At 55.1% G+C, this 22746-nt stretch overlaps 2 protein-coding genes across 2 annotated transcripts; both read left to right on the plus strand.

Moving 5' to 3' along the window:
- Positions 1-4914: 4914 nt before the first annotated feature.
- Positions 4915-10063, plus strand: LRRC23 (leucine rich repeat containing 23; the record flags this gene model as incomplete). The annotated part of the gene is made up of 6 exons (XM_082665222.1): positions 4915-5037; positions 5114-5223; positions 5676-5929; positions 7028-7158; positions 7807-7943; positions 9790-10063. 6 exons carry the CDS (start codon positions 4915-4917, stop codon positions 10061-10063), a joined length of 1029 nt encoding a protein of 342 aa, XP_082521348.1.
- Positions 10064-11283: 1220 nt separating this feature from the next.
- Positions 11284-19286, plus strand: ENO2 (enolase 2). Its single transcript, XM_082665431.1, has 12 exons — positions 11284-11350; positions 12604-12703; positions 13219-13314; positions 13465-13523; positions 13812-13881; positions 14465-14598; positions 14806-15028; positions 16263-16460; positions 17337-17538; positions 17743-17851; positions 18014-18072; positions 18377-19286. Exons 2-12 carry the CDS (start codon positions 12619-12621, stop codon positions 18444-18446), a joined length of 1305 nt encoding a protein of 434 aa, XP_082521557.1. The 5' UTR covers positions 11284-11350; positions 12604-12618; the 3' UTR covers positions 18447-19286.
- Positions 19287-22746: the final 3460 nt, after the last annotated feature.

Here is a 22746-nt window from a genome sequence, read left to right on the forward strand (position 1 = left end):
AAAGATATATCTATGAGGATTTCTATTGCAGGATTGTTTATAATGTTGATAATTTTCTTTAAAGTTAATACACCTCGGGCTTCCCTGCTGGCGCAGTGGTTGAGAATCTGCCTGCCAATTCAGGGGACACAGTTTCGAGCCCTGGTCTGGGAAGATCCCACATGCCGCGGAGCAACTAGGCCCGTGAGCCACAAGTAATGAGCCTGCGCGTCTGGAGCTTGTGCTCCACAACAAGAGAGGCCGCGACAGTGAGAGGCCCGCGCACCACGATGAAGAGTGACCCCCGCTCGCCGCAACTAGAGAAAGCCCACGCACAGAAACAAAGACCCAACACAGCCACAAATAAATAAAATTAAAAAAAAAAAAAGGTTAATACTCCTCAACAGAAAACAGTTAAAAAATTACCATATAGCTATATAATGGAAGACTTAGAAAACTATAAACAAAGAGGTAGATAAATGTTTAGTAATATGAAAGATGTCTAAGACATATTGTTAAATGAAAATAATCCAGATGTATGTATGATGGATACCATTTTTGTCTTTTAAAAATCTATATATTAATGAGAGTGGTGCTGAGGGGGATCATGGACTTTTATGTTCCTCTATACACACATCTCTACTATTGCGTTTTTTTTTTTTTTTTGCGGTACGCGGGCCTCTCACTGTTGTGGCCTCTCCCGTTGCGGAGCACAGGCTCCAGACGCGCAGGCTCAGTGGCCATGGCTCACGGGCCCAGCTGCTCCGCAGCATGTGGGATCTTCCCGGACCGGCGCACGAACCCGTGTCCCCTGCATCGGCAGGCGGACTCTCAACCACTGCGCCACCAAGGAAGCCCTATTTGCATTTTTATTTTAATTAAATAGTACTTTTGTAATCGAAGGAGATGTTCTCTAGACCAGGCACTGGGGGAAGGATGTCACTGAGAAGGACGTGGAGTTTCTAGCTCTCATTACACGGCATCGATTCAGTCCTTGTCAACAAAACAAAATAAAATCTCCAGCGTCTCCTTACAGCTTTTGGGATAAAGTCCAACCGTCTGTTGCTCCTCCCTCATGCCCCTGAGTGCACCTCCGCTCCCTCCAGCAGAACCCCTGCCTTCCTTCCACTGACACTGAGCTCTTTCTCCTCCAAGACTTAACACCGGCGCCTCTTCTGTCTAGAGTCTCTGCCCTGAACATGTGATATTATGTGCACATGTGTATTATAAGATTATCCCCTGGCTCCCACGTACCAAAAAGAAAAAAAAAAAAAAATTTCAACAAGATTATCCCCTGGCACTTCGTAAAAGCCCTGTAAGTGCTGGGTTTCATTATTATAACATATTTCTCATTATATTGAATTACTTGTCCACTAACCCTATCCCTCGACTGTAAGCCCCCTGAAGACAAGGCCTGTGTTTTACTGTCCTTGAGTGCCCAGCCAGTGCATCTGGGCAGAGAGTAAGTGCTTAACAAAAGCATGCTAAATGATCCCTCCCTTTCCTCTGCGCCAAGGAAGAAAATCACATCCTTTCTCTCTGACTACCTCAAACCACCTGGATGTTCCCCTTCTCCACACTCCAGCAATGTGATAACTCCTTTGCAAAGCACTTCTAGCCCTTCAGAAAGCTTTCCTATCTACTCTTTTTTTTCCCCATTAATTAATTAATTTATTTATTTTTGGCTACATTGGGTCGTCGTTGCTGCGCACAGGCTTTCTCTAGTTGCTGTGAGCGGGGGCTACTCTTTGTTGCGGTAAGCGGGTTTCTCATTGCAGTGACTTCTCTTGTTGCAGAGTATGGGCTCTAGGCACGTGGAATTCAGTAGTTGTAGCTCGCAGGCTCAGTAGTTGTGGTGCATGGGCTTAGTTGCTCCATGGCATGTGGGATCTTCCTGAACCAGGGCTCGAACCCGTGTCCCTGCATTGGCAGGCGTATTCTTAACCACTGCGCCACCAGGGAAGTCCCCTATTTACTCTTTTTTATTCCTCACAACAACCCCAGGACCGAGGAAACAGGCAAGGGGTGGGTGGGAGATGTTTACGAGGGTTAACTAAGTGAAGGCGGTAACTCACACTCTTTTAAGTGTCCAGCAGTCTTTTGAGGTGGACATGTTTATCCCCATTTCAAAAATGTGAGAATGAAACCTCAGTAAAATGATATAACCTGCTGAGGAACACGCAGCTATTAAGTGGTGGAGTGCGTTTGGAACCTGCTCTCTCTGACTTTAAAACCCCAGCTAGTTCCATGATACCAAGTGAACAGATTTGTCTGTGAACGATATTAGCCAAGCCAGACAAGGCAGGAGGTAGTATTTCCCGATTTTCAACTCAACACATCTGTCATCAGACCACTTTTCCTGTTGTATAGTCTGTAACGCAAACGTTAACAATTAATCACATGACATGTTACCTTGTGACCTAATTGTTTTATTTACATTAGATTCTACAGGATTGGTAATATCCCCCTTCCCCCATGCAGGAATATTAGCTTTGCTAAGCCTTAATTTCCTCTTCTCCCAAATATCTATCCCACAGGACTGATGTGGAGATTCAATAGCACTCGCAAAGGCATCTCACACAATGTCTGGCAGAAATATCTGGCACAATGTCCCTCCAGAAATATTTGTTGCATCTCAACCTCTCTTTTCCATCTCCTTCAACAAGTCACACAGGCTTGAGTGCCTGGGTGTGGCTGTACCAATTCTTGTTGATTATTTATATGACAGTGCCGGATGAGGATTATTTTAGTGGGCTCCTGCTGGATTTTCTCCCTTTATATCCCACAGAAGGTTTGCATCAAAAGATGAGGATGGAAATGGTCCCAAGCTGGGTTTAGCAATCGATACAGTGCTTCAGCATACATCACACTCTTACTCCATCCCTGTCAGCTGGTATAGTTAAACTTATTTTATAGATGAGAAAGTGGGGTCTTAGGTAACTTGCTAGCGAATTACAGATCTGTCAAGACTCCAAAACAGGCTTTTTTTTTTTTTTTTGGCTTCGCTGCGTAACTTGTGGGATCTTAGTTCCCTGACCAGGGTTCGAACCCAGGCCACAGCAGTGAAAGTGCTGAGTCCTAACCACTGGACGGCCAGGGAATTCCCAACAATCCAGGTCTTAAGATACATCGGGCCTGGGCTCCTTCCACTCCAGGAAGCCACCTGCCAGAGGTCTACCTAAAAATAATTATTGGGTGGGACCAATAATTATTGGTGGGGGAACCAGACCAAATACCACTTGGTACGTATTTCTTTCCTTTCTATTTTTTTTTTCTCTTTATAGTCCCTGAGCCTCTCCTTGTCCCATCATGAGGTCTTAATTTATTTTATTTACTTTTGCTGTGTTGGGTCTTTGTTTCTGTGCCAGGACTTTGTCTAGTTGTGGCAAGTGGGGGCCACTCTTCATCACGGTGTGCGGGCCTCTCACTATCGCGGCCTCTCTTGTTGCGGAGCTCCAGATGTGCAGGCTCAGTAGTTGTGGCTCACGGGCCCAGTTACTCCGCGGCATGTGGGATCTTCCCAGACCAGGGCTCGAACCCGTGTCCCCTGCATTAGCAGGCAGATTCCCCACCACTGCGCCACCAGGGAAGCCCCCTCTTTTTTTTTTTTTTATGAGTTTATTTATTTACTTATTTTGGCTGCAGTGGGTCTTCGTTGCTGCGCATGGGCTTTCTCTAGTTGTGGTGAGAGGGGGCTACTCTTGTTGGGTGTGCGGGCTTCTCATTGCGGTGGCTTCTTTTGTTGGGAGCACCGACTCTAGGCGCGCAGGCTTCAGTAGTTGTGGTACTTAGGTTTCAGTAGTTATGGCTCGCGGGGTCTAGAGGGCAGGCTCAGTAGCTGTGGTGCACGGAACGTAGGATTTCCCTGGACCAGGGCTCAAACCCGTGCCCCCTGCATTGTCAGGTGGATTCTTAACCACTGCGCCACCCACCACTTGGTATTTCTTGCCCTTCTTCCCCACCTTTTGCTTCAGGGAATGAGTTTCTTTTGAATTCACAGTACTTCTGCATTGAGGTTGTCCGGTTCCTTTAAGGTCTCGCATGATGCAATGGCTAGCCCGCCCCTGTCCCGCCCCTCAGCTCTACTAAGCCACGCCCACTGGCTTTTTCAGCGGGCCAATTACCGCCCTTCATTCGGGTTCCTAGGACTGGGAAATTGGGCTCGTAACCAGGCAACTACCGGTCTACTTGCTTCGCGGCGGATTTTCAGTTCGGTTATTCGCAGCTCTTCTCTCAACGGCTGCCAGCTGCGGAAGGCGAGTGCCCGGCCCCCCCCGTTGCCATAACAGCAGTACACAACTCCTTCTCCCTTGCCCTCTACCAAACAGTCCTTCCCTCTGGGGCCAAGACCTCTCCAGTAGAGCTTCTAGTTGAGCAGAACCAGGGTCTGCGCCCCTTTGCAAAGGAGGATTGATTGAGTGGGAGGGTTGGAGGCTGCGTGTCAGGCTGGTGTCCCAGAGGGGACAGGGAAATGGGTCTACGCGGCGTGGGAGAGTTAGAAGAGAGGAGTAGAGCAGGGGTTATAGAGATGGAAGGGGATGGGAAGGGGCAGTAGGGAGGTTTGGAGGAGAACGTGGCTTAAGGCAGAAGTGGGGAGAACTAAAGAGAGGGAAGTCTAGGAAGCTGGACACCGAGCTGCTGGAGGAGTTGGAGCCCCTGAGAAGGGCAGGAAATGTCTTGGGGGTCTGGGAAGGCATCCAAGTGAGAGGGGTCCTTGGTGGGAAGTATGAAGTGGAGGTTGGGAGTCAAAATGAGATGTTCACAGGGATGAGGAAAGAAGCATCGCTGGCAGGAGGTCTGGGGTGATAGGGTGATGAGAGGGGTACCCATTCATGGAGGTGAGGGAGGGAGCGTTGGCAGACGCTGAGGAGACCTTCTTTCTCAGGGCCGGGACCTAGCTGGATTTGACTCCAGAGCCTTCAGCAGGGAAGAAAAATGTCAGATGAAGATGATCTGGAAGACTTTGAGTCAAACCTGGATGGTCTGGAAAGGGAAGACGACGAGAAGGAGACAGAGGAGTGGGAGGACCACAGGAAAGAGGGAGAAGACTCTGAGGAAGTGAGAGCTTGGAAACAGAGGGGCCGGGATTAAGGGCTGGGGAGAAAGGGATGCCTGAGTCCGCTTCCTCCTGCAGTGGATGTCCACGCCCCTCACAGAGGACATGATGAAGGAAGGGCTTTCTGCGCTCTGCAAGACGGGTAATGGACTGGCCCATGCTTACGTCAAGCTGGTGGTTAAAGACAGGTGTGTTCATGGGGGACCAGGAGAGGTCTGAGGATGTGGGACCCAGTGTCCTTTCTCAGCCTCCATCCTGGGTGTTTCGGCTGAGGTTGGATATCTGGCATCCTGGACCAGCGAGGAGGGAAGGATAGAGTCTACTTTTCAGGACGCTGTGACTCCCTGTGTCAGAGCTGGCCTGGGCAATTGGAGGCTGTGAGGGTATGGGATGGGGGTGGAGATTCCTGTTGGACTACCTCACTAGTCTTTCAGAGTGTCGCTTCTCGGCCCTTCACAGACACAAGGTCCCTGCCCACCGTTGAGAACCCACCTACCTTCTCTTCCCCCTCCCCAGCCCTCCCTTCTGTCAGCCCCTCTCCTTTCCACTCTAAGCCATCTTCACACTGCCCTCTGCTTTAGTACCTCTGATAGTCCTTGCTGGATTCTTAACCCTGACCCTGGCCTCTACCATCTCCTAGGGATCTGACAGACATCCACTTGCTGCGTTCCTACATCCATCTGCGCTTTGTGGATGTTTCCAGAAACCACTTGACAGACTTGTCCCCACTCAATTGCCTCACCCACCTGCTCTGGCTCAAGGCTGACGGCAACAGGCTGCGGAGTGCCCGGTTGAGCGAACTGCCCTACCTGCAGATCGCCAGCTTTGCCTATAACCAGATCACCGACACTGAGGGCATCTCTCATCCTCGTCTGGCCAGCCTGGATCTCAAAGGTGGGGCCTTGGGATGGGCCTCACAAGATTCCTTCCTCGCCTGGGGCCGACATAAGTGGGCAGTGTGGTCCTTGGCTGTGCCACACAGCAATCTGCATTCATTCATTCACTCATTCACGATGGTTCACGATGACAGTTCTGTGTGCTGGAGATGTAGCAGTGAACAAAACAAAGAAAATCCCTCTTCTCCTGTAGCTTACATTGTAGTCAAGGGAGGCAGGCAATTATCAGTGATCAGTATTTTATTTTTAATTTTTGGCTGCACTGCCAAAAAATGGGATGTGGGATCTTAGTTCCCCAAGCAGGGATCAAACCCGTATCCCCTGCAGTGGAAGGATGGAGTCTTAGCCACTGGACCACCAGGGAAGTCCCAATGATCACAATAAATAAGTAAATTTAGGGACTTCCCTGGGGGCCAAGACCCGCGCAGTGGTTAAGAATCCGCCTGCCAATGCAGGGGACACAGGTTCGAGCCCTGGTCCAGGAAGATCCCACATGCTGCGGAGCAACTAAGCCCGCGAGCCACAACTCCTGAGCCCGTGCGCCGCAACTACTGATGCCCGCGCACCTAGAGCCTGTGATCCGCAACAAGAGAAGCCACCGCAGTGAGAAGCCCGCTCACTGCAACTAGAGAAAGCCTGTGCGCAGTAACAAAAGACCCAACACGGCCAAAAATAAATAAATAAAAATTTAAAAAAATAAGTAAATTTATAAAGCATGTTAAAAGGAGATAAGTGCTATGGAAAAAATCAGGGTAAAGGAAAAGGGGGGAGCAGGGGTGGCGATTTCAAACAGGTTGGTTAGGACAAATGTCATTGGGAAGTTGACATTGGAGCAAAGACTTGAAGGAGGAGAGGGAGTTAGCCATATAGATTGCTGGGCACCCTTCATTCACTCCTCAAAGACTTAGGTGGGCACATCCGTCGGGCCCTTGGACTTGCCAGACCACTGTCCAGGGCTCCGCAGCCCTTAAGTCTGGAGCTGTCCCTCTTCGTATCACCTGGCATTAGAGAAGATGATGCAGAGGCTCCCCAAATTCAGGCTCTACTGCTGAACATTTGAAGTGGCCCTTTGAACTCTTGACACCCTCCTTCTCAGGGAACCACATCCACATGGTGACAGGTCTGGACCCCCAGAAGCTGATGAGCCTGCACACACTGGAGCTTCGGGGGAACCAGCTGAACAGCACCGTGGGAATCAACCTTCCTAAGCTGAAGAACCTCTTCCTGGTAGCTCACTGGGTCAGAGGGTGGTTGGTGCCGGGAAGGGGGCGCTGTCCTGGGGGCCAGGATGCCCGGTTCTAGTAGACTCGCCTACTTACTTCATCATCATCATAATTGGTATCATTTCCTGAGTGCTTACTCGGTGCCAGATGCTGTGTGGATTCAGAGTCAAAACAGACAAGGTGCTCAGCACCTCGCAGGGCTGATAATACACGATGTGTGGATAATACAGAGACAGTTTGCTTTGATACAGGTAGCAGCACCTTGTGCATAACTGAGGTTCAGATCAGGCTAAGGAGGCCACTTATGTGTCTAGGCTTTTAGACTCTTGAGTCGCCTCATTCCAGGATGGAGCTGAAGCCATTTCTCCTCAGTGGAGCAGTGAGGCTCTTGGCGCGGGCGGTGGGCTGAAGCATCTCCTCCTTAATCAGAGGTGGCCGTGCTGGGATGGGCAGTAGGAGTCACTGCTGAGCTGTCTCTGGGTTGGCAGCTTCTTCTGGATTCTTCACTCTCTACGCGGGTCTCTACCCACCTCCACTCCCCTCCTGTACCCTCTCTACCTCTTAGATTTGCCCTTTTGCTGCATCCCTTTCTGATTTCCTTCCCTCTCCTTGCTCCCCTCTCCCAATCGATCTACTGTATCCTGGGGTCTAGGCCCAGAACCTGTTGAAGAAGGTGGAAGGCTTGGAAAGCCTAAGCAATCTCACTACCTTGCATCTTCGAGACAACCAGATTGAAACTCTGAGTGGCTTCTCCAAGGAAATGGAATCACTGCAGTACCTCAACCTAAGGTAGGAGCCCCCTCCAGGCCCCCCGTGCCTCTACCCTTGACCAGGAGCCACCTTTGCCCCTATGTTTCTCCCTGGTCCCAATCCCCCGGTTCTAGACCACCCCCAGATTCTCACCTCATCCTCCGTCCTGATCCTCCCCCGTCCTGTCCTTACTTTCTTCTGCATCAGTCCTAATTACAGCACTGAGACCTTTGTAGCCTGAGACCCCTGAACCCTATTCATTCAACCCACATATTGAGAACGTACTACGTGCCAGGCCTTGTGCTGTGTTCCGGGAACCATCTGAAGGAATCAGAGATGGTCCCTGTTCTCAGGGACTCACAGTCTGGCTCCATCCCATATAAGTTTCCACTGCCCTTCTCCATCTCCTGAGCCCCAATTCCCCTTCCAGTTTCCTGCCTCTCTTCTCCTGAGCCCCACCTGTAATGGGCCCCATACTGCTATAAAACACAAGACATGCTCAGATTTGTTTTGTTTTCCATAAATTTATTGATTTATTTATTTTTGGCTGCGTTGGGTCTTCGTTGCTGCACAGGCTTTCTCTAGTTGCGGTGAGCAGGGGCTACTCTTCATTGCGGTGCACGGGTTTCTCATTGCGGTGGCTTCTCTTGTTGCGGAGCACAGGCTCTAGGCACGCTGGCTTCAGTAGTTGTGGCACGCGGGCTCAGTAGTTGTGGCTCGCGGGCTCTAGGACGCAGGCTCAGTAGTTGTGGCGCACGGGCTTAGTTGCTCCGCGGCATGTGGGATCTTCCCGGACCAGGGCTCGAACCCGTGTCCCCTGAATTGGCAGACGGATTCTTAACCACTGCGCCACCAGGTAAGTCCCCGTGCTCAGATCTGAGGTGAGAAGAGTATTTAAAAGAAAATCTCTAGATGGAAAGGCACTGAGGATCAGGGGCGATTCTCTTGCAGCAACTCTTGTCGGATGGAGGATTTTATGTGTGTATCTTTAAGCAAAGACGTAAGGAAATTGCCTCTTTCGTCAGCAAAGACAAATCCTCGATTCTGGCAGTGGAAAAAGCGTCTCCATGTAGGGAGTGGTGGTTGTACCTTGAAGCCCAAAGTCCTGCTTTGACTGCTGGAGCGATCTCTTGCTAATTAGCTCTGCCCCCTTGGTCTGGTAGGGTGCAGGGGGTATGGTTTTCCTGTTAATGGTCTAGACAGGGATAATGGACCTTCCTCAGTGGCTATTTACCAGGGATGTTTAGAACTAAGTGTTGGGCAGAGGGGTTGTCTCAGTGACTGGGAGGTGCCCCTGGGGCCAAAGACCTGCAAGCAAGGACAGTCCAGCCTCTGAGGCGTGAGGCAAGAGCATGAAAACAATACACAGTATCCTACAATGAGGTACTTGAGGGGAGGAAGCTTATCCTTCAGGCTCGGAGGCCCCGACCCATCCCCAGCGCCAGGCTCCTTCCTGTGGGAGCACCAAGACAGCACCATCTCCATGACCCTAGAGCCCATTTCCTTCTCCACTGGCTCGGTCCTGCCTTCTAACCTTTGGTTAGGTGTGATGACACAGAAATCTGTCCCTACAAAGGAGATTCCCCCCTACTCCCCAACTACAAGACAGGGCTGATACCTAGCTCTGCTGCTCCAAAAAGATAAATATGACACATTACAGAATAGACAGTGGCGCCTAGGGATTCCCTGAAGGGCGGAACAGGACAGGAGTAGGGTTACCCAGCGTCTCTGCAGCAAATCTGGCAGTGCGTGGCAGGCCAGTCCACAGAGGCCATGTTTCTAGAGAAACCGGAGCCCAGTGGGAGACTCCCCCGAGTGCCCATACCTGGTAGCTGGCCTCCGAAGCCCATCGTTCTCTCGTGAACACCTCCCCCCACACCGGCAGGGGCAACATGGTGGCTGACCTGGGGGAGCTCGCCAAGCTGCGGAACCTGCCCAAGCTGCGAGCCTTGGTGCTGCTGGACAACCCGTGTACGGACGAGAACGACTACCGCCGGGAGGCCCTGGTGCAGGTGGCGCATCTCGAGCGCCTGGACAAGGACTTCTACGAGGAGGAGGAGAGGGCTGAGGCTGATGAGATCCGGCAGAGGGTGAAGGAGGAGGCCGAGCCCGAGCCCGAATTGGAACTGGACCAGTCATCGATCTCGCAGTTCCCCTAGCCTCCAAGGACAGTAAGGAAGGGGGCAGGGAGGCCAGAAGAGGAGGCCAAGGGCCTGGCGGACGGGAAGGGAAGTTGCTGTAGGAGGAGGTGGGTGAGGGAGGCAGAGGCAAGGAGAACCCCTGGGGAGACCTGGGTTAGGAGTCACAGGTGAGGAGAAAGAACCAGAAGAGCCTGGGAGGAGCTGAGGGAGGCTTAGGAGATACATCAGGAGGCCTGAGGAGTAAGCAGTATGAATGGGGTGGCAGGCAGAGAGGTGGCTGTGGGCTGGGCAGCCACACCTGATGGGAAATGCTGGGTCTGGGGCATGGGGGGGGCGGGGTTGGGGGCCGTGGTGTATGAGGATGGCAGCTGGGCCTACAGAAGGCAGAAGAGGAAGATCCTGCACTAAAGAGCAAAGCTAAGAATAACAGGACAGAAGGAAGAAAGGAGGGCAGAAGGAGGCAGGAAGAGACTGAGGCTATGAGACCAGGGAAGCGTGGCAGCTAGCACTTCAGGTGGGGCAGAGGCAGCAGTGGTAGTGCAGGGGGCCCAGAGGATTGGCTTCTGTCCTCTTCCTCCAGGAGACCAAAGATGCTGGCTCCAAGACCGAGGAGACTCCCAGTTGGGGGGGCCCACACCCCCTCTTCCGGAGACAGAGGACGCCTTCTCTTGCCCCAGGCCTAGGAATTCATCACAGCCCGCCTCCCAGACTCTGTGACGGGCACCTGGGCAACGGTGACTGCGCGGGAGCAGCCCCTCGGGTAGGCCTGGTGGGAACCAGGCCTGGATGGGCCAGGGGAGGCTTGAGGAACTGGCTGCGGAGGCGGCGGCCTGGAGTGTTAGGAACAGTTGTTCGTTTTTCCAATAAAGAGACATTTTGATACTCTCGTGTCTGACCGGGTTTGTGAGACACTGAGGCTGTCACGGGCTTGCTTCACTGGCGTCAACTGAGATTGTTACTTTCCACGGGGTCGGGGCGTGGGTATGAGCGCGCGTGGGCGGCGGGGGTATAGGTCGTGGGTGGCCCCCGGCCCCTCCCACATCGCTCTCCTCCTGCCCTCCCCGCCCCATCCCATCGGTACCCCCCCTCCTCCGCGCTCCTACGTGCGCCTCCGCTGGCGGCTCCTGAATCATCGGGGGCTCCGGGTCACATGCGCCCGCCCGGCCCTATCCGCGCCTCCCCCGCCCGCCGCCCGGGCGCCGCAGCCGCCGCCACCGCCACTCCCGCTCTCTCTGCGCTGCCACCACCACCACTGCCAGCGCCACCGACAGCGCCACCGCCACAGGCTGGGTCTGCAGCCCCGAGGTGAAGCCCCAGACGAGCCCCGCGCCCCTCCGGCCCCCTCCCCTCGCCGCCGCGCCCCCGCCCCTCTCCCCGGGCCTCGCGCATCCCTCGCCCCGCGGCGCTGCGCACCTGCTTCGCCACCCGCGCCCCGCAGGCACCTCCTTCCCCAGCCTTCCCGGACCGCTCGTCTCGGTTTCAGGCTGTCGCCCCCTCCTCATTCGTGCGCCAGGCCTCTGCGCACCTGTGTCTAACTGCGCCTTTCTCCACCCTTGTCTGCCCCCTCCCCATGCCCCTTTTCGCCTCCGGTTCTGTCGATGATAAGGTTTCGCGGTCTCCCCGGGCTGTGCATTTTTACCCTGGCACGTCCTTTGGCTTTGCATCGGGGAAATGTCTTGCTCACCCTTCCTCGGCGTCCGCAGACTTCCTCTAGACGCCCCTCTCCCACTCCTCTCCCGCATCGCCCACTCCGGTTACAGTGTTTCCACTGCACCGGGGAGGGATGGGAAGAAGGGACAATTTGTCTAGGGGCCGGGGGAGGACTGGCCCAGCCGTGCCTCTCCCCACGGGTCTCTCTTCGTCCTCCTCCCTCCCCACGGCAACCCTCAGAGACTGAGGACCCTCTCGCAGACTTCTCTACTGTACATCCCTCGGGAAGAGGAGGGACATACATTTGGAGGGAGATTGGGACCTTGGGGTGGGGGTTGGAGCATTAGATTGTGGGGGATGGGGGCTCAGGAGGAGAGGCCTCCCGCTGCCCATACGACCCATGCTCTTCTGGGCTCCAAGGAGAAATGCAAACCTAGCAGCCGGACCGCCCTGAGGAGATCTGGGGGAACCCCACCAGCCGGCTGCTGAGGGGGCGAGGGAACCACTGCCGTTCCCCTCCCCTCCCCTCCTCACTGCGGAGTCCTCTCATCTCGTTTTTTTTTTTTTTAACATCTTTATTGGGGTATAATTGCTTTACAATGGTGTGTTAGTTTCTGCTTTATAACAAAGTGAATAAGTCTCATCTCGTTTTTGATCCTATCCCGCCCCCCACTGCAGTGACCTCCCCTTCCTCACTGCATTGACCTTCTCCTCTCCCCACGGGCGGGGGGATGCCTTCTACAGCCGACGACTGCAGCCAGCTCCTCGTCACCCCCCCCCACACCCCGCCCAGTGCAGTAACCTCTTTCCCATCCCTCCCAGCCTCCCAGCCTTTGGCCCCTCCCACTGGTCTCAGGCTCCACCCCTCTAAGCCTCTTACCTTTCTCCTTCCTTCCCTTCCACCCAAGGAGATCCCAGCCATCATGTCCATTGAGAAGATCTGGGCCCGGGAGATCCTGGACTCCCGTGGGAATCCCACGGTGGAGGTGGATCTCTACACTGCCAAAGGTAATGGGCAGGGCCTTCCCACAGCCACCATGCTGGCTTTGCCCTCGCCTGGCATGGGAGGCTCCCCGGGGATTCCCAGTGGGGATGGGGCGCTGGGCCAGGCTCACGAGCCTGCAGCGGGGCGGGGTGGATCCTCCTTTTCCAGGGGAGCCAGGATAGGCCGGTCTCTGTGTGCTAGTTTAATGTGTGATACACAGCCTGCCTCTGCCCTCTGTGTTCACCGTGTGTGCGTGTGTGTACCGTGTGTGCGTGCACCGTGTGTGCTGCCTGCGTAGCTTCATTTCTGTGGGTTCCCACTTGCGCACGTGGGACCTTAGTTGGGTGGATGAGGAGGCCAGTGCTTGTGCATCCGCCTCCGTGCGTGTGTCCGGGTGGGGCGGGGCGGGGGGGTCGTTAAGGAGCACTGGTGGAAGAAGGCTGGATGCAGCTGCAGGGGCGTAGAGCTGGAAGGCTGAAGAATCTCTGGTCCCTGTGGTGTCCTCTCCCTCCATCCTCATTCCACGTTCCCCTCCCAGGGCTTTTCCGGGCTGCCGTGCCCAGTGGAGCCTCCACTGGTATCTATGAGGCCCTGGAGCTAAGGGATGGGGACAAACAGCGTTACTTAGGCAAAGGTGAGGCCCTTTGTCTTTTCCCGGCTCTCCCGTCCCTCTACTGGGGACCTCACACCAGTCCCCAGCCCTCTTCCTGCATGCCTTCCCCCAACCTTTCCTCTTCGGGCCCCGCCTGGCCTGAGCCGGCCTGACCTCTCCACCTCTCCCTAGGTGTCTTGAAGGCAGTGGACCACATCAACACCGCCATCGCCCCGGCCCTCATCAGCTCAGTGAGGCCCGCTCTTTGCTGGGGGTGGGGACCAGGGTCCTGGAAGGAACCCTGGATTAGGGGACGATGAAGGAGAGGGAGAAAGGCCCACCTCTTGGGAATCATGGTTACCGGGGAAGGATGCCCCCTGCTCCCATGGAGCTTCAGGTCCCCTAATCCAGACAGGCCGCTGTTGCAGGAAGCTGGTTGAACCCTGGCTAGATGTGAGCCTGTGTGTGGATGTAGGGGGCCCTCTGGCTTAGGGTCCAGCCTTCATCCTGGCTTTGGGTGATAGAGGTTCTGCTCACAGGGTCTCTCTGTGTTGGAACAAGAGAAGCTGGACAACCTCATGTTGGACTTGGATGGGACTGAGAACAAGTGTAAGCAGGGGCTGGGAGAGAGTCGGGGTGGGGAGGGAACTCACGGAGCAGATGGAGAACTGAGGGGCCAGCGCTGTGGGGGGCTTCTTAGGAAGGATGACCTGGGACTTCCCTGGAGGTCCAGTGGTTAGGACTCCACGCATGAGCTTCCGCTGCAGGGGGCACGGGTACGATCCCTGGTCGGATCCTGCAGGCTGTGAGGTGTGGCCAAAAAAAAAAAAAAAAAGAGAGAAGGATGACCCGAGGAGGACTAGCCCTTCAAGAAAGCATGAGTTTAACGCCAGTGGGAGGGGAATGACATTAGACAGAAGGGAGGACTTTGCAGCATAAGGAGGGGGGAGTTGGTGGCAGATAGTCTGTGGTCTCAGGGGTGTTTAGCAATAGTGCCACTCTCTGCCCTTTCCACTCACCTCCCCTCGCCGCCCCCCACTATTTTCAGGAGAGGATGGATGAGGTGTTGCAGGAGTGGAGAGGGAGGAGGGGGGTCTCCTTTACTGGCTCCTTTTGGGGAGTGTAGGTGGAGGCGAGGCCTGGAAGGGGAAGGGGACGTGTTTGCTCAGTGCCTTCCTCTGTAATCTCCCAGCCAAGTTTGGGGCCAATGCCATCCTGGGTGTGTCCCTGGCCGTGTGTAAGGCAGGGGCGGCCGAGCAGGAATTGCCCCTCTACCGCCACATTGCTCAGCTGGCCGGGAACTCAGACCTCATCCTGCCTGTGCCGGTGAGACTATGACCTGCCCCTCCCAGGGGTGGGTGGGGAGGGAGTATGAAGCCTTGTGAGGACTGATGGGGCGCAGCTAAAGAGAAAGGATGGGGACAGGGGACTCTGAGTCCAGGAAGCTGGAGGAAGTTTGGGATTTGGGGTTGACACTCCCAGGGGCGGAGAGGGAAGTGCTCTGTGACTTTTCTGTCCTCCTGTGGCTCCCAGGCCTTCAATGTGATCAATGGGGGCTCCCATGCTGGGAACAAGCTGGCCATGCAGGAGTTTATGATCCTCCCAGTGGGCGCTGAGAGCTTTCGGGATGCCATGCGACTCGGGGCGGAGGTCTATCACACACTCAAGGGCGTCATCAAGGACAAGTATGGCAAGGATGCCACCAACGTGGGAGATGAAGGTGGCTTTGCCCCCAATATCCTGGAGAACAGTGAAGGTGAGGCCAGGAACCCCACTCCTAGCTCTAAGTCTCACTCCATCCCGGGACATCAGGAAGGGTCACACCTTTCACCAAGTCCTGAGGAGGCTGCGTGAGGGCCCCTGAGCCAATTCCAAGAGGTTCCATTCCTTGGAGTGGGTGCCAGAGGGCCTAACAAATTCACATGCAGGCCTGAGAGGACATTCTTTATCCACCCAGCCAGATCTGTAAGCATCTGCAAGTTCCCACTGGAGCCCCTGGGGATGCTGGGAGATGGTCTAGGTGACCTGTGGGATCCGTCCCCACCTTTAACTCCGATGGATCCTCAGTTTGATGAGATACACCATACTGCAGGGAATCCACTCCAAATCTATCCCATTCCCACCCCAACCTCTTAGACTTCTAGGATTTCTAGCCTTTCTCTGTCCTGGGAGAAGCCTTATAGTGAAGAGAAACTATACAGGCAGGTAGTGGCTAAGAGTTAACTTTCTGGGGCCAAATTGCCTGGATTTGAACCTTGCCTTGAAGAGTTTCTGGCTGGGGATCTTGCTCACTTAACTTCTCTGTGCTTGTCTTTCTCATCTGTAAAGTGGGAACAACAGTCTCTACCTCTTAGCATACTGTGAGGATTAAATGAGATCGTATGTGTAAGTGCTTAGGTGACATAGTTAAACCCTCAATAAATTATAGCTATTTAAAACAAAACAAACAAACAAACAAACAAACAAACAAAACTGGGCTTCCCTGATGGCGCAGTGGTTGAGAGTCGCCTGCCGATGCAGGGGACACGGGTTCGTGCCCCGGTCCGGGAAGATCCCACATGTCGCGGAGCGGCTGGGCCCATGAGCCATGGCCGCTGGGCCTGCGCGTCCGGAGCCTGTGCTCCGCAACGGGAGAGGCCACAGCAGTGAGAGGCCCGCGTACCGCAACAAAACAAAACAAGACAAAACTATGGAACTTCCCTGGTGGTCCAGTGGTTAAGAGTCCGTGCTTCCAATGCAGGGGCTGCGGTTCGATCCCTGGTCAGGGAACCAAGATCCCACACACCGCGTGGCACGGCCAAAACAAAAACAAAAAGACTATTATTAACACAATTCCATTCTTCTGCCTTCCTAAAAGGTGGCCTGCTCGTCGCAGACCTGAGAATAACCCCAAAACAACCTTAACCAGACCTCTCCCTAGCAACAGCCCTCCACTTCTGTTCTGAATTTCTTTCCCTCATTCCTCCTCGCCCATCGTATTCCATCCCCAGCCTTGGAGCTGGTGAAGGAAGCCATTGACAAGGCTGGCTACACAGAAAAGATCGTCATTGGCATGGATGTCGCCGCCTCGGAGTTTCATCGTGATGGCAAATACGACTTGGACTTCAAGTCTCCCGCTAATCCTTCCCGATACATCACTGGGGACCAGCTGGGGGCCCTCTACCAGGACTTTGTCAGGAACTATCCTGGTGAGAGCAAGGGCTGTGGCAGGGGGAGGGCAGGGGGCAGGCAGGGATGTGCTGGGGACAACTCTGGACCTTACGGGGGTGCTGACCCGGGTGTCAGGGAGAGATGTCCTGAGAGGAACCTGAGAACCAGGGATGGGGTGAAGGAGCCTCCTGCAGAGGTTGGGCTTTGGATGTCGTGTAATTGTGCAGGTACCTGTGGTGAATCTGTTCCATCTGCTTTGGATCCTGATTAAAGTCATGATCTCTGAAGCTGCTGGGATCAGGGGGCGGGTTTGGGAGGAACCAGGCCTGGTGAGAGGGTGACTGGAACTAGCACAGTTCAGGATCTTTGGTTGAGAAAACTGGATGCTGGGGAATTCCTGGCGGTCCAGTGCTTAGGACTCTGCACTTTCATTGCCGAGGGCACGGGTTCAATCCCTGGTCAGGGAACTAAGATCCCATAAGCCAGCAGTGTGGTGGCTGGATGCTGGATACTGAGTGGAGCTGGACGTCATGTGGGTGCGGAGGTGCTGAATCGCCCTCTCTAGGTCCCCCAGTGGTTTTTACCCCGGGATGGAGGTACTTGACTTCCAGTTCCTGAGACAGAGCGAGAGAAAATAGACTTAGATTTTGCAGAATGAAGTTTTTAGAATAGCAACGAGGAAGGGCTTCCTGGTAGAAGATGGGAAAATACCAAGATAGGTTGTGAGAAAGTTTCTAAACTCTTGTTTTTTGAAAGGTTTTATGGAAGAATCAAGAAGCAGTTAGGGCAGGCTTGTTTCGGGGGAAGCAGGGGTGAGGAAGCTGAATTGGCCAGGGGGTCTGACCCGTCCATTCAGGGAATCTCAGCGGGGTGTTCCTGCCTGACTCAGAGCCTCCGCATCGCTCTCCCATCAGTGGTCTCTATTGAGGACCCCTTTGACCAGGACGACTGGGCTGCCTGGTCGAAGTTCACAGCCAACGTGGGGATCCAGATTGTGGGTGACGACCTGACAGTGACCAACCCAAAGCGAATCGAGCGGGCCGTGGAGGAGAAGGCCTGCAACTGTCTGCTGCTGAAGGTCAACCAGATCGGTTCGGTCACCGAAGCCATCCAAGCGTGAGTGCCTGCCGTCCCTGACTCAGCCCGTTTCTCCCAGCCCAGTCTTGCCCACAAGTGCTGAAGGGGGCAGGGAACCTGGAGTCACTTTCACAGCTCTCCTGGTTCTGCTCCCTCTGCCCAGACGTTTCTTGACCAACATAGGGGATGAGAAGAGGGTGCGGGCGTGAGGCGTTGGGGCTCAGTGCTGCTGTACGGATGCAGGTGCAAGCTGGCCCAGGAGAATGGCTGGGGGGTCATGGTGAGTCACCGCTCGGGAGAGACTGAGGACACGTTCATTGCGGACCTGGTGGTAGGGCTGTGCACAGGCCAGGTGAGCGCCAGGGAGCCCTTTGTGCAATTGGTGGGTTCTAGGCTCGGGTGGCTCTCTCCTTCCAGGTGTTTGCAGGTGTTGGGGGAACTTCAAGGGAGTATAAGTTTTCTTTCACGGGGCAAAGGGCGGCCACGGAACTGCTTCTCTTTTGTGGTGTTTCAGATCAAGACTGGTGCCCCATGCCGTTCCGAGCGTCTGGCTAAGTACAACCAGCTCATGAGGTGAGGGGACCCGGGGAATGGAAGCCCAGGGCCCAGGGGGTTATAAGCTGTGTTTCTCCACCATTTCATCTCCAGTGCCCGGGGCCTGGAGAACAAACAGTAGGCATCCAGAGAATACTTGTTTTTGATGGATGGGTTTACAGATGGCCTGATTGACAGCCCACGGAAAGCCAGGGAATGACCTCGCTCAGGCCAGGACCCGGGAGCAGGTGGTGCGAGGGGCTTGGAGGATGGCGGCCCCATGGGAAGCGGGGGCGGTCCTCCTGCTTCCCTGACTCTTTCCTTTCTGACTCACCTCTCTCAGAATCGAAGAAGAGCTGGGGGACGAAGCTCGCTTCGCCGGACATAATTTCCGCAATCCCAGCGTGCTGTGATCCCTCTACCTGCCTGGAGACTTGGAACCCCTCGCCCGTCCTCCTGGAACCTCTTCTTTCCAGTCCTGCTCGAAATTTCACCCCAGACAACACCCCGGCTGACCTGCTGCGCTGCTCCTTGACTGGTCCAGCCCCTGCTGTCTCCGCTCTCGCCCACTCTGGGTTCCACACTCTCCACTCCTTCCTTTCTCTTCTCCCTCCTCAAAAACTGGCCATGGACTGAGGATGTAAGGGCATCCATGGAAGACCGATCAGGGTCCGTGCCGGAGCGTCAGGGCTGGTTGTTGCGGTGTGTAGAGGGGCCGTGTGTCATGTGTGCTTTGCGCTGGGTCTGTTCGTTTCCAGGTTGCATATGAGACAGGAACTGCACAGTGCTGAGTGGAGGGGAGTGCTGGCTGCGTGCTCAGGCCTGGCCTAAGGCACTGATGTATTATTTATTCATTTATTTATTTTTCATTCATCCTGTTAATGATTCACTTCCTCATAACTCCAGGGCCAGAAACTGGCCTGACTGGACGGGACCATGTGTCTGTATTTCATGTGACTGTAGATTCTGAGATGACCTGGGGTGGGGGTCTTGCTGGAACGGGAAGGGTCACAGAAAGGGGCCTCGATGAGGGTTCCTGTGTGCGTGCCAAGCCTTAACCTCAGCCTGGCTCGGTCCAGAGGTGGGGCTGTGTGCCCCGGGGCTCCTCCCCTGTCCCTCTCTCCCCAGCCCGTCTCCCCCTCGTTCGTTCTTCCTGCAGCTGCACCTGAGCACCGTCTCACTCCCCCGTGCCGTGTTCCACAGCTGCCAGCACCTCTGTGGCGTTGAAATGAGCACCACCATTAAAGTGTGAGTCACCGTGCATTACTGTGTCTGAGGAGTCTTACTCTCGTGCACACGAGGGAGGGGAGAGAAGATGGAGCTCCTGCAAGTCGGTGAAACTGGATAGCAGAGCTGGGGAGGGCACAGAAAGAGGAAGAAGCCCAACAAATAGGCCAGGAGGATGGCATTGCCCACCTCACCATGGCCAGGCAGGGAGCACATTGCCGTGTCAGCAGCAAGCCTGGCCCCAGGACCCAGGGGAATTGGGGGTCCTTAACCTGGGGCCCCAGAATTCCTAAAAGTATCAAAAATTATGTGTGTATATGCATTTTTGGAGAAAGGGATCCAAAGGGTTTGCAGATTCACCAAGGGCCTTGACCAGAGGAGGGATAAAGCTGTGGGCTGGAGCAGCTCCGGTACTGGGCCTCCCCCAGACCAAGTCCTGGCTGCTTCTGGGATCGACCAGCACTGCCTGGGTAGCACCCCCTGTAAGGTGGGGACCCGGGGAGGAAAGGATGGTGCTTGGGAAGAATGGTACTGGGGGTACAGAAGCCGGAGGAAACAGCCTTCCAGTAAACTGGGGATTCAGGACCTGGGGTGCTCAACGGGCCCCTCCCTGGGTCAGCCTGCGAGAAGGGTGCCAGTGTGTGGCTGGGGAGACGCACTATCACCCTTCAGCTCCAGCGGAGCCCCAGCATTGAGATGGGAACCCAGGAACCACCGGGGAGGAGGGGGGAGGAGGGGGGCGGGGGGGAGGGGCCGGAGGAGGGGGGCGGGGGAGCCCCCTCCAGGGCTCGGATACCCGGGTGGAGCTGTGGCCACTGGAGCATATCAAGCTTCTGTAGGCTGTTGACTGCACTGGCTACGGGGCGAGGGTGGGGGGAATTGCAAGGCTGCTCCCTCTGTGGGCCTCCCACTCTGTTTCTTCTCTGAGTTCTGGTCCTGGACCCCCTCTGCCATCCTGCCCAGCTCCAGGACTGGAAGAGGATTCCCGTTCTGTATGGGCAGGACCCGCTTCTCTGCTTTTCTCCTCCTGTGTGGCTGACAACTCAGCCCTTTTCAGTCGAAGAGTTTCTCGCCCCATCCTCTGTGCTCTTCATTACAGCGCGGGCATCTCAGCTTTCCCTTCTCTGCTGTCTCCTGGTGTCCTTTTCTGTTTCCCTTGGGGGCACACCGTACTTTTCTCTAGGGTCCATTATATCCATCTTTCTTCAGTAACTCCTGGTCGGAGCCACATTTCCTAACCTCTGCCCTTTCCTCCTTGCTAGGTCGCCTTCTCATGCCCCCCCCACCCCAACCCCTCAGGTACTGGCTTGGATTGGGTTACAGCTAGCTCTGCCTGGGCCTCCCAGGCCCCTCTCTCCACTTTCCTTTTGTGCCGTTGCCTGGAGACGGGTGGGTCGTGGGGGACTGGGGCCAGAGAGGGAGCTGGGGTGAGGGATGGTGGTGGGGTGTGTGTGATGCTCCCTGAAGCTGAGTTGTGAGCCCGGCCCTCAGGTAGGGGAGGAATTGGAGGGGGTAGGCCCTGGCTTCTCTTCTCACTCTCCTTATCCCGTTTCCACCACTGCCTACGTTTTTCTTTTAGGCTCCGCTATGTCACCATCCTAGCCCATCCCTTAGTGGTTAAAAAAGGAGGGAGAAGAGCTCGGCCTGGAAAGGAGCTGGGAAGAGCCTGGGCCAGGGCCCAGTGGGGGACTGAACTGAACAGTGCAGACAGGGAGGAAATGCAATGGAGGGGGAACCATGGGGAGAGGAGGAGCCTTGGAACAAAGTTGGGGGGTGGGGAGAAGGAGCTGGGGTTCTCCTAGGACACAGATGAAGGGAGTGGGCAGCGGGGGTGGGTGGGTGGGGTGGAGCTGTCTGGAAAGCCCTGAGGGATAAGGAAGGTGGGACTGGGGTAATAAAGTGAGTGCCAACCAGTTCAAGAGTCTGAAGAGTGGTGATTCATTCCTAGGCCAGGGAAGCCTTCCTGCTCGGGTTCCCCAGTGCCACAGGATCCATTCAGAGCTTCTGGTACTCCTAGAACTAGGCTGAGCCCGGCCCAGGGAAATAGGAGGCAAAATCTACCAGTTGCTGCAGAGCCAAGCTCCTTCCCTCTCAGAAGGCTGGTGGGATCCTACCCTCAGGGCCCACCCTGGGCCTCTAGCTGGCGGGCTCACACACAAACACCACCCCCAGCCCCGACCTGGAGCGCTACTGAGGGCTCCCAGTCCAGACTCCGGCTCCAGCTCTTCCCGTTTCCCAGCCTGCCTCCCTCCCATTCTCTGGCCTTCCCGATCTCAGCTGCCAAAAATCACCCAGCGTCTTGGTGTCCTTTGTCCTGAGAGATGTTGCTGCTCGGTGTGGGGCAGGGAGAGAGCCCAGGAGACTCTGGGGGGTGGGGACTGGGGGTGCTGGCCTCCTGGCTGAAGACTGGGAGTGGCTGGGGACTGTCAGGGGCAGAGGCTGCCTGGAGAGGGGTCTGCGGTGGAGCTGTCTCCACATTAGAATGATCTCGATGGGGGAACCTGGGCACCAGGGGTTGTCTCCACGTGGAGCCTAATCCCCACCCGACCCCTTCCCTGTAGCCCAAAGTACTGTGAGTGATGACTCTGTACAGATTTGAGAAGGAAAATGGAGCTGCTACCAGCCAGAGGGCCTGAGGATGGTGTCCCACTCCCATAAATGAACGCTCATGCGCCCCCATTCCTACCATTTTCTTCTACTGCTTTCCCTTTCCATCTCCCCTGGCTTGTCCTCCCTATCACTGAATTTCCCTCCTCCTCCGCATGGCCACCAAAGGCCTTGTCTATCTTACATTTCTTTCTCATCTTCATTACCACTCCCTTCCACCCGCACCCCATTCTATCTACCTTGTCTTGCCAAACGAAACCCTCCTCAGCTCTTTTGGAAACCACTCCCCCGCCCCCCCTGGAATCCAGCCATCCCCCCCACCCCCGCCCCATCTCCCACTTTCCTCTCCCACCCAGAACCCAGTCCCCTAGAATCTGCATCTGGTCCTACCGTCTCCATCCTTTCTTAAGGTTCCTCTTGCTTTCCCTTCTCTCTCCACATGACATCTCTAGACTTGTCATTACTCCCAATTCTTATATTTGCAGTTCTTTTCCCAACACCAATCACCCCCAAACTCTTCACTCTCGTCCAGAAACCCCATCCTCCTGTGTATGTCTCCATCTTTTCAATTTCTTCCCCTCCTTATGACCCCAAACTTCCATCCCATTCTCTCTCACAAATGCCCTCCCAAAGCTCTTCTGCTACACGTTTGCCAAAGACGCTGTCACCCCAAGCTTCTTTCCCCTCCCCTTGTCACACACCTCACTGCCCCCGTGGCCCCCAAGAAACTCCATCTCTCCAACCTAACTCCATTACCCCATCTCTGCCACAAACCCACAGGCCTCCCCCTCACCTCTACCGCACACCCCTTGGCCCCCAAACTTCTCCAGCCCCCCTCATAACTGCCCACACAACCCACGGCCCCTCCTACCTAGCCCT

The sequence above is a fragment of the Grampus griseus genome, assembly GCF_964374135.1.
Source record: "Grampus griseus genome assembly, chromosome: 11".
Taxonomy (NCBI): Eukaryota; Metazoa; Chordata; class Mammalia; order Artiodactyla; family Delphinidae; genus Grampus; species Grampus griseus.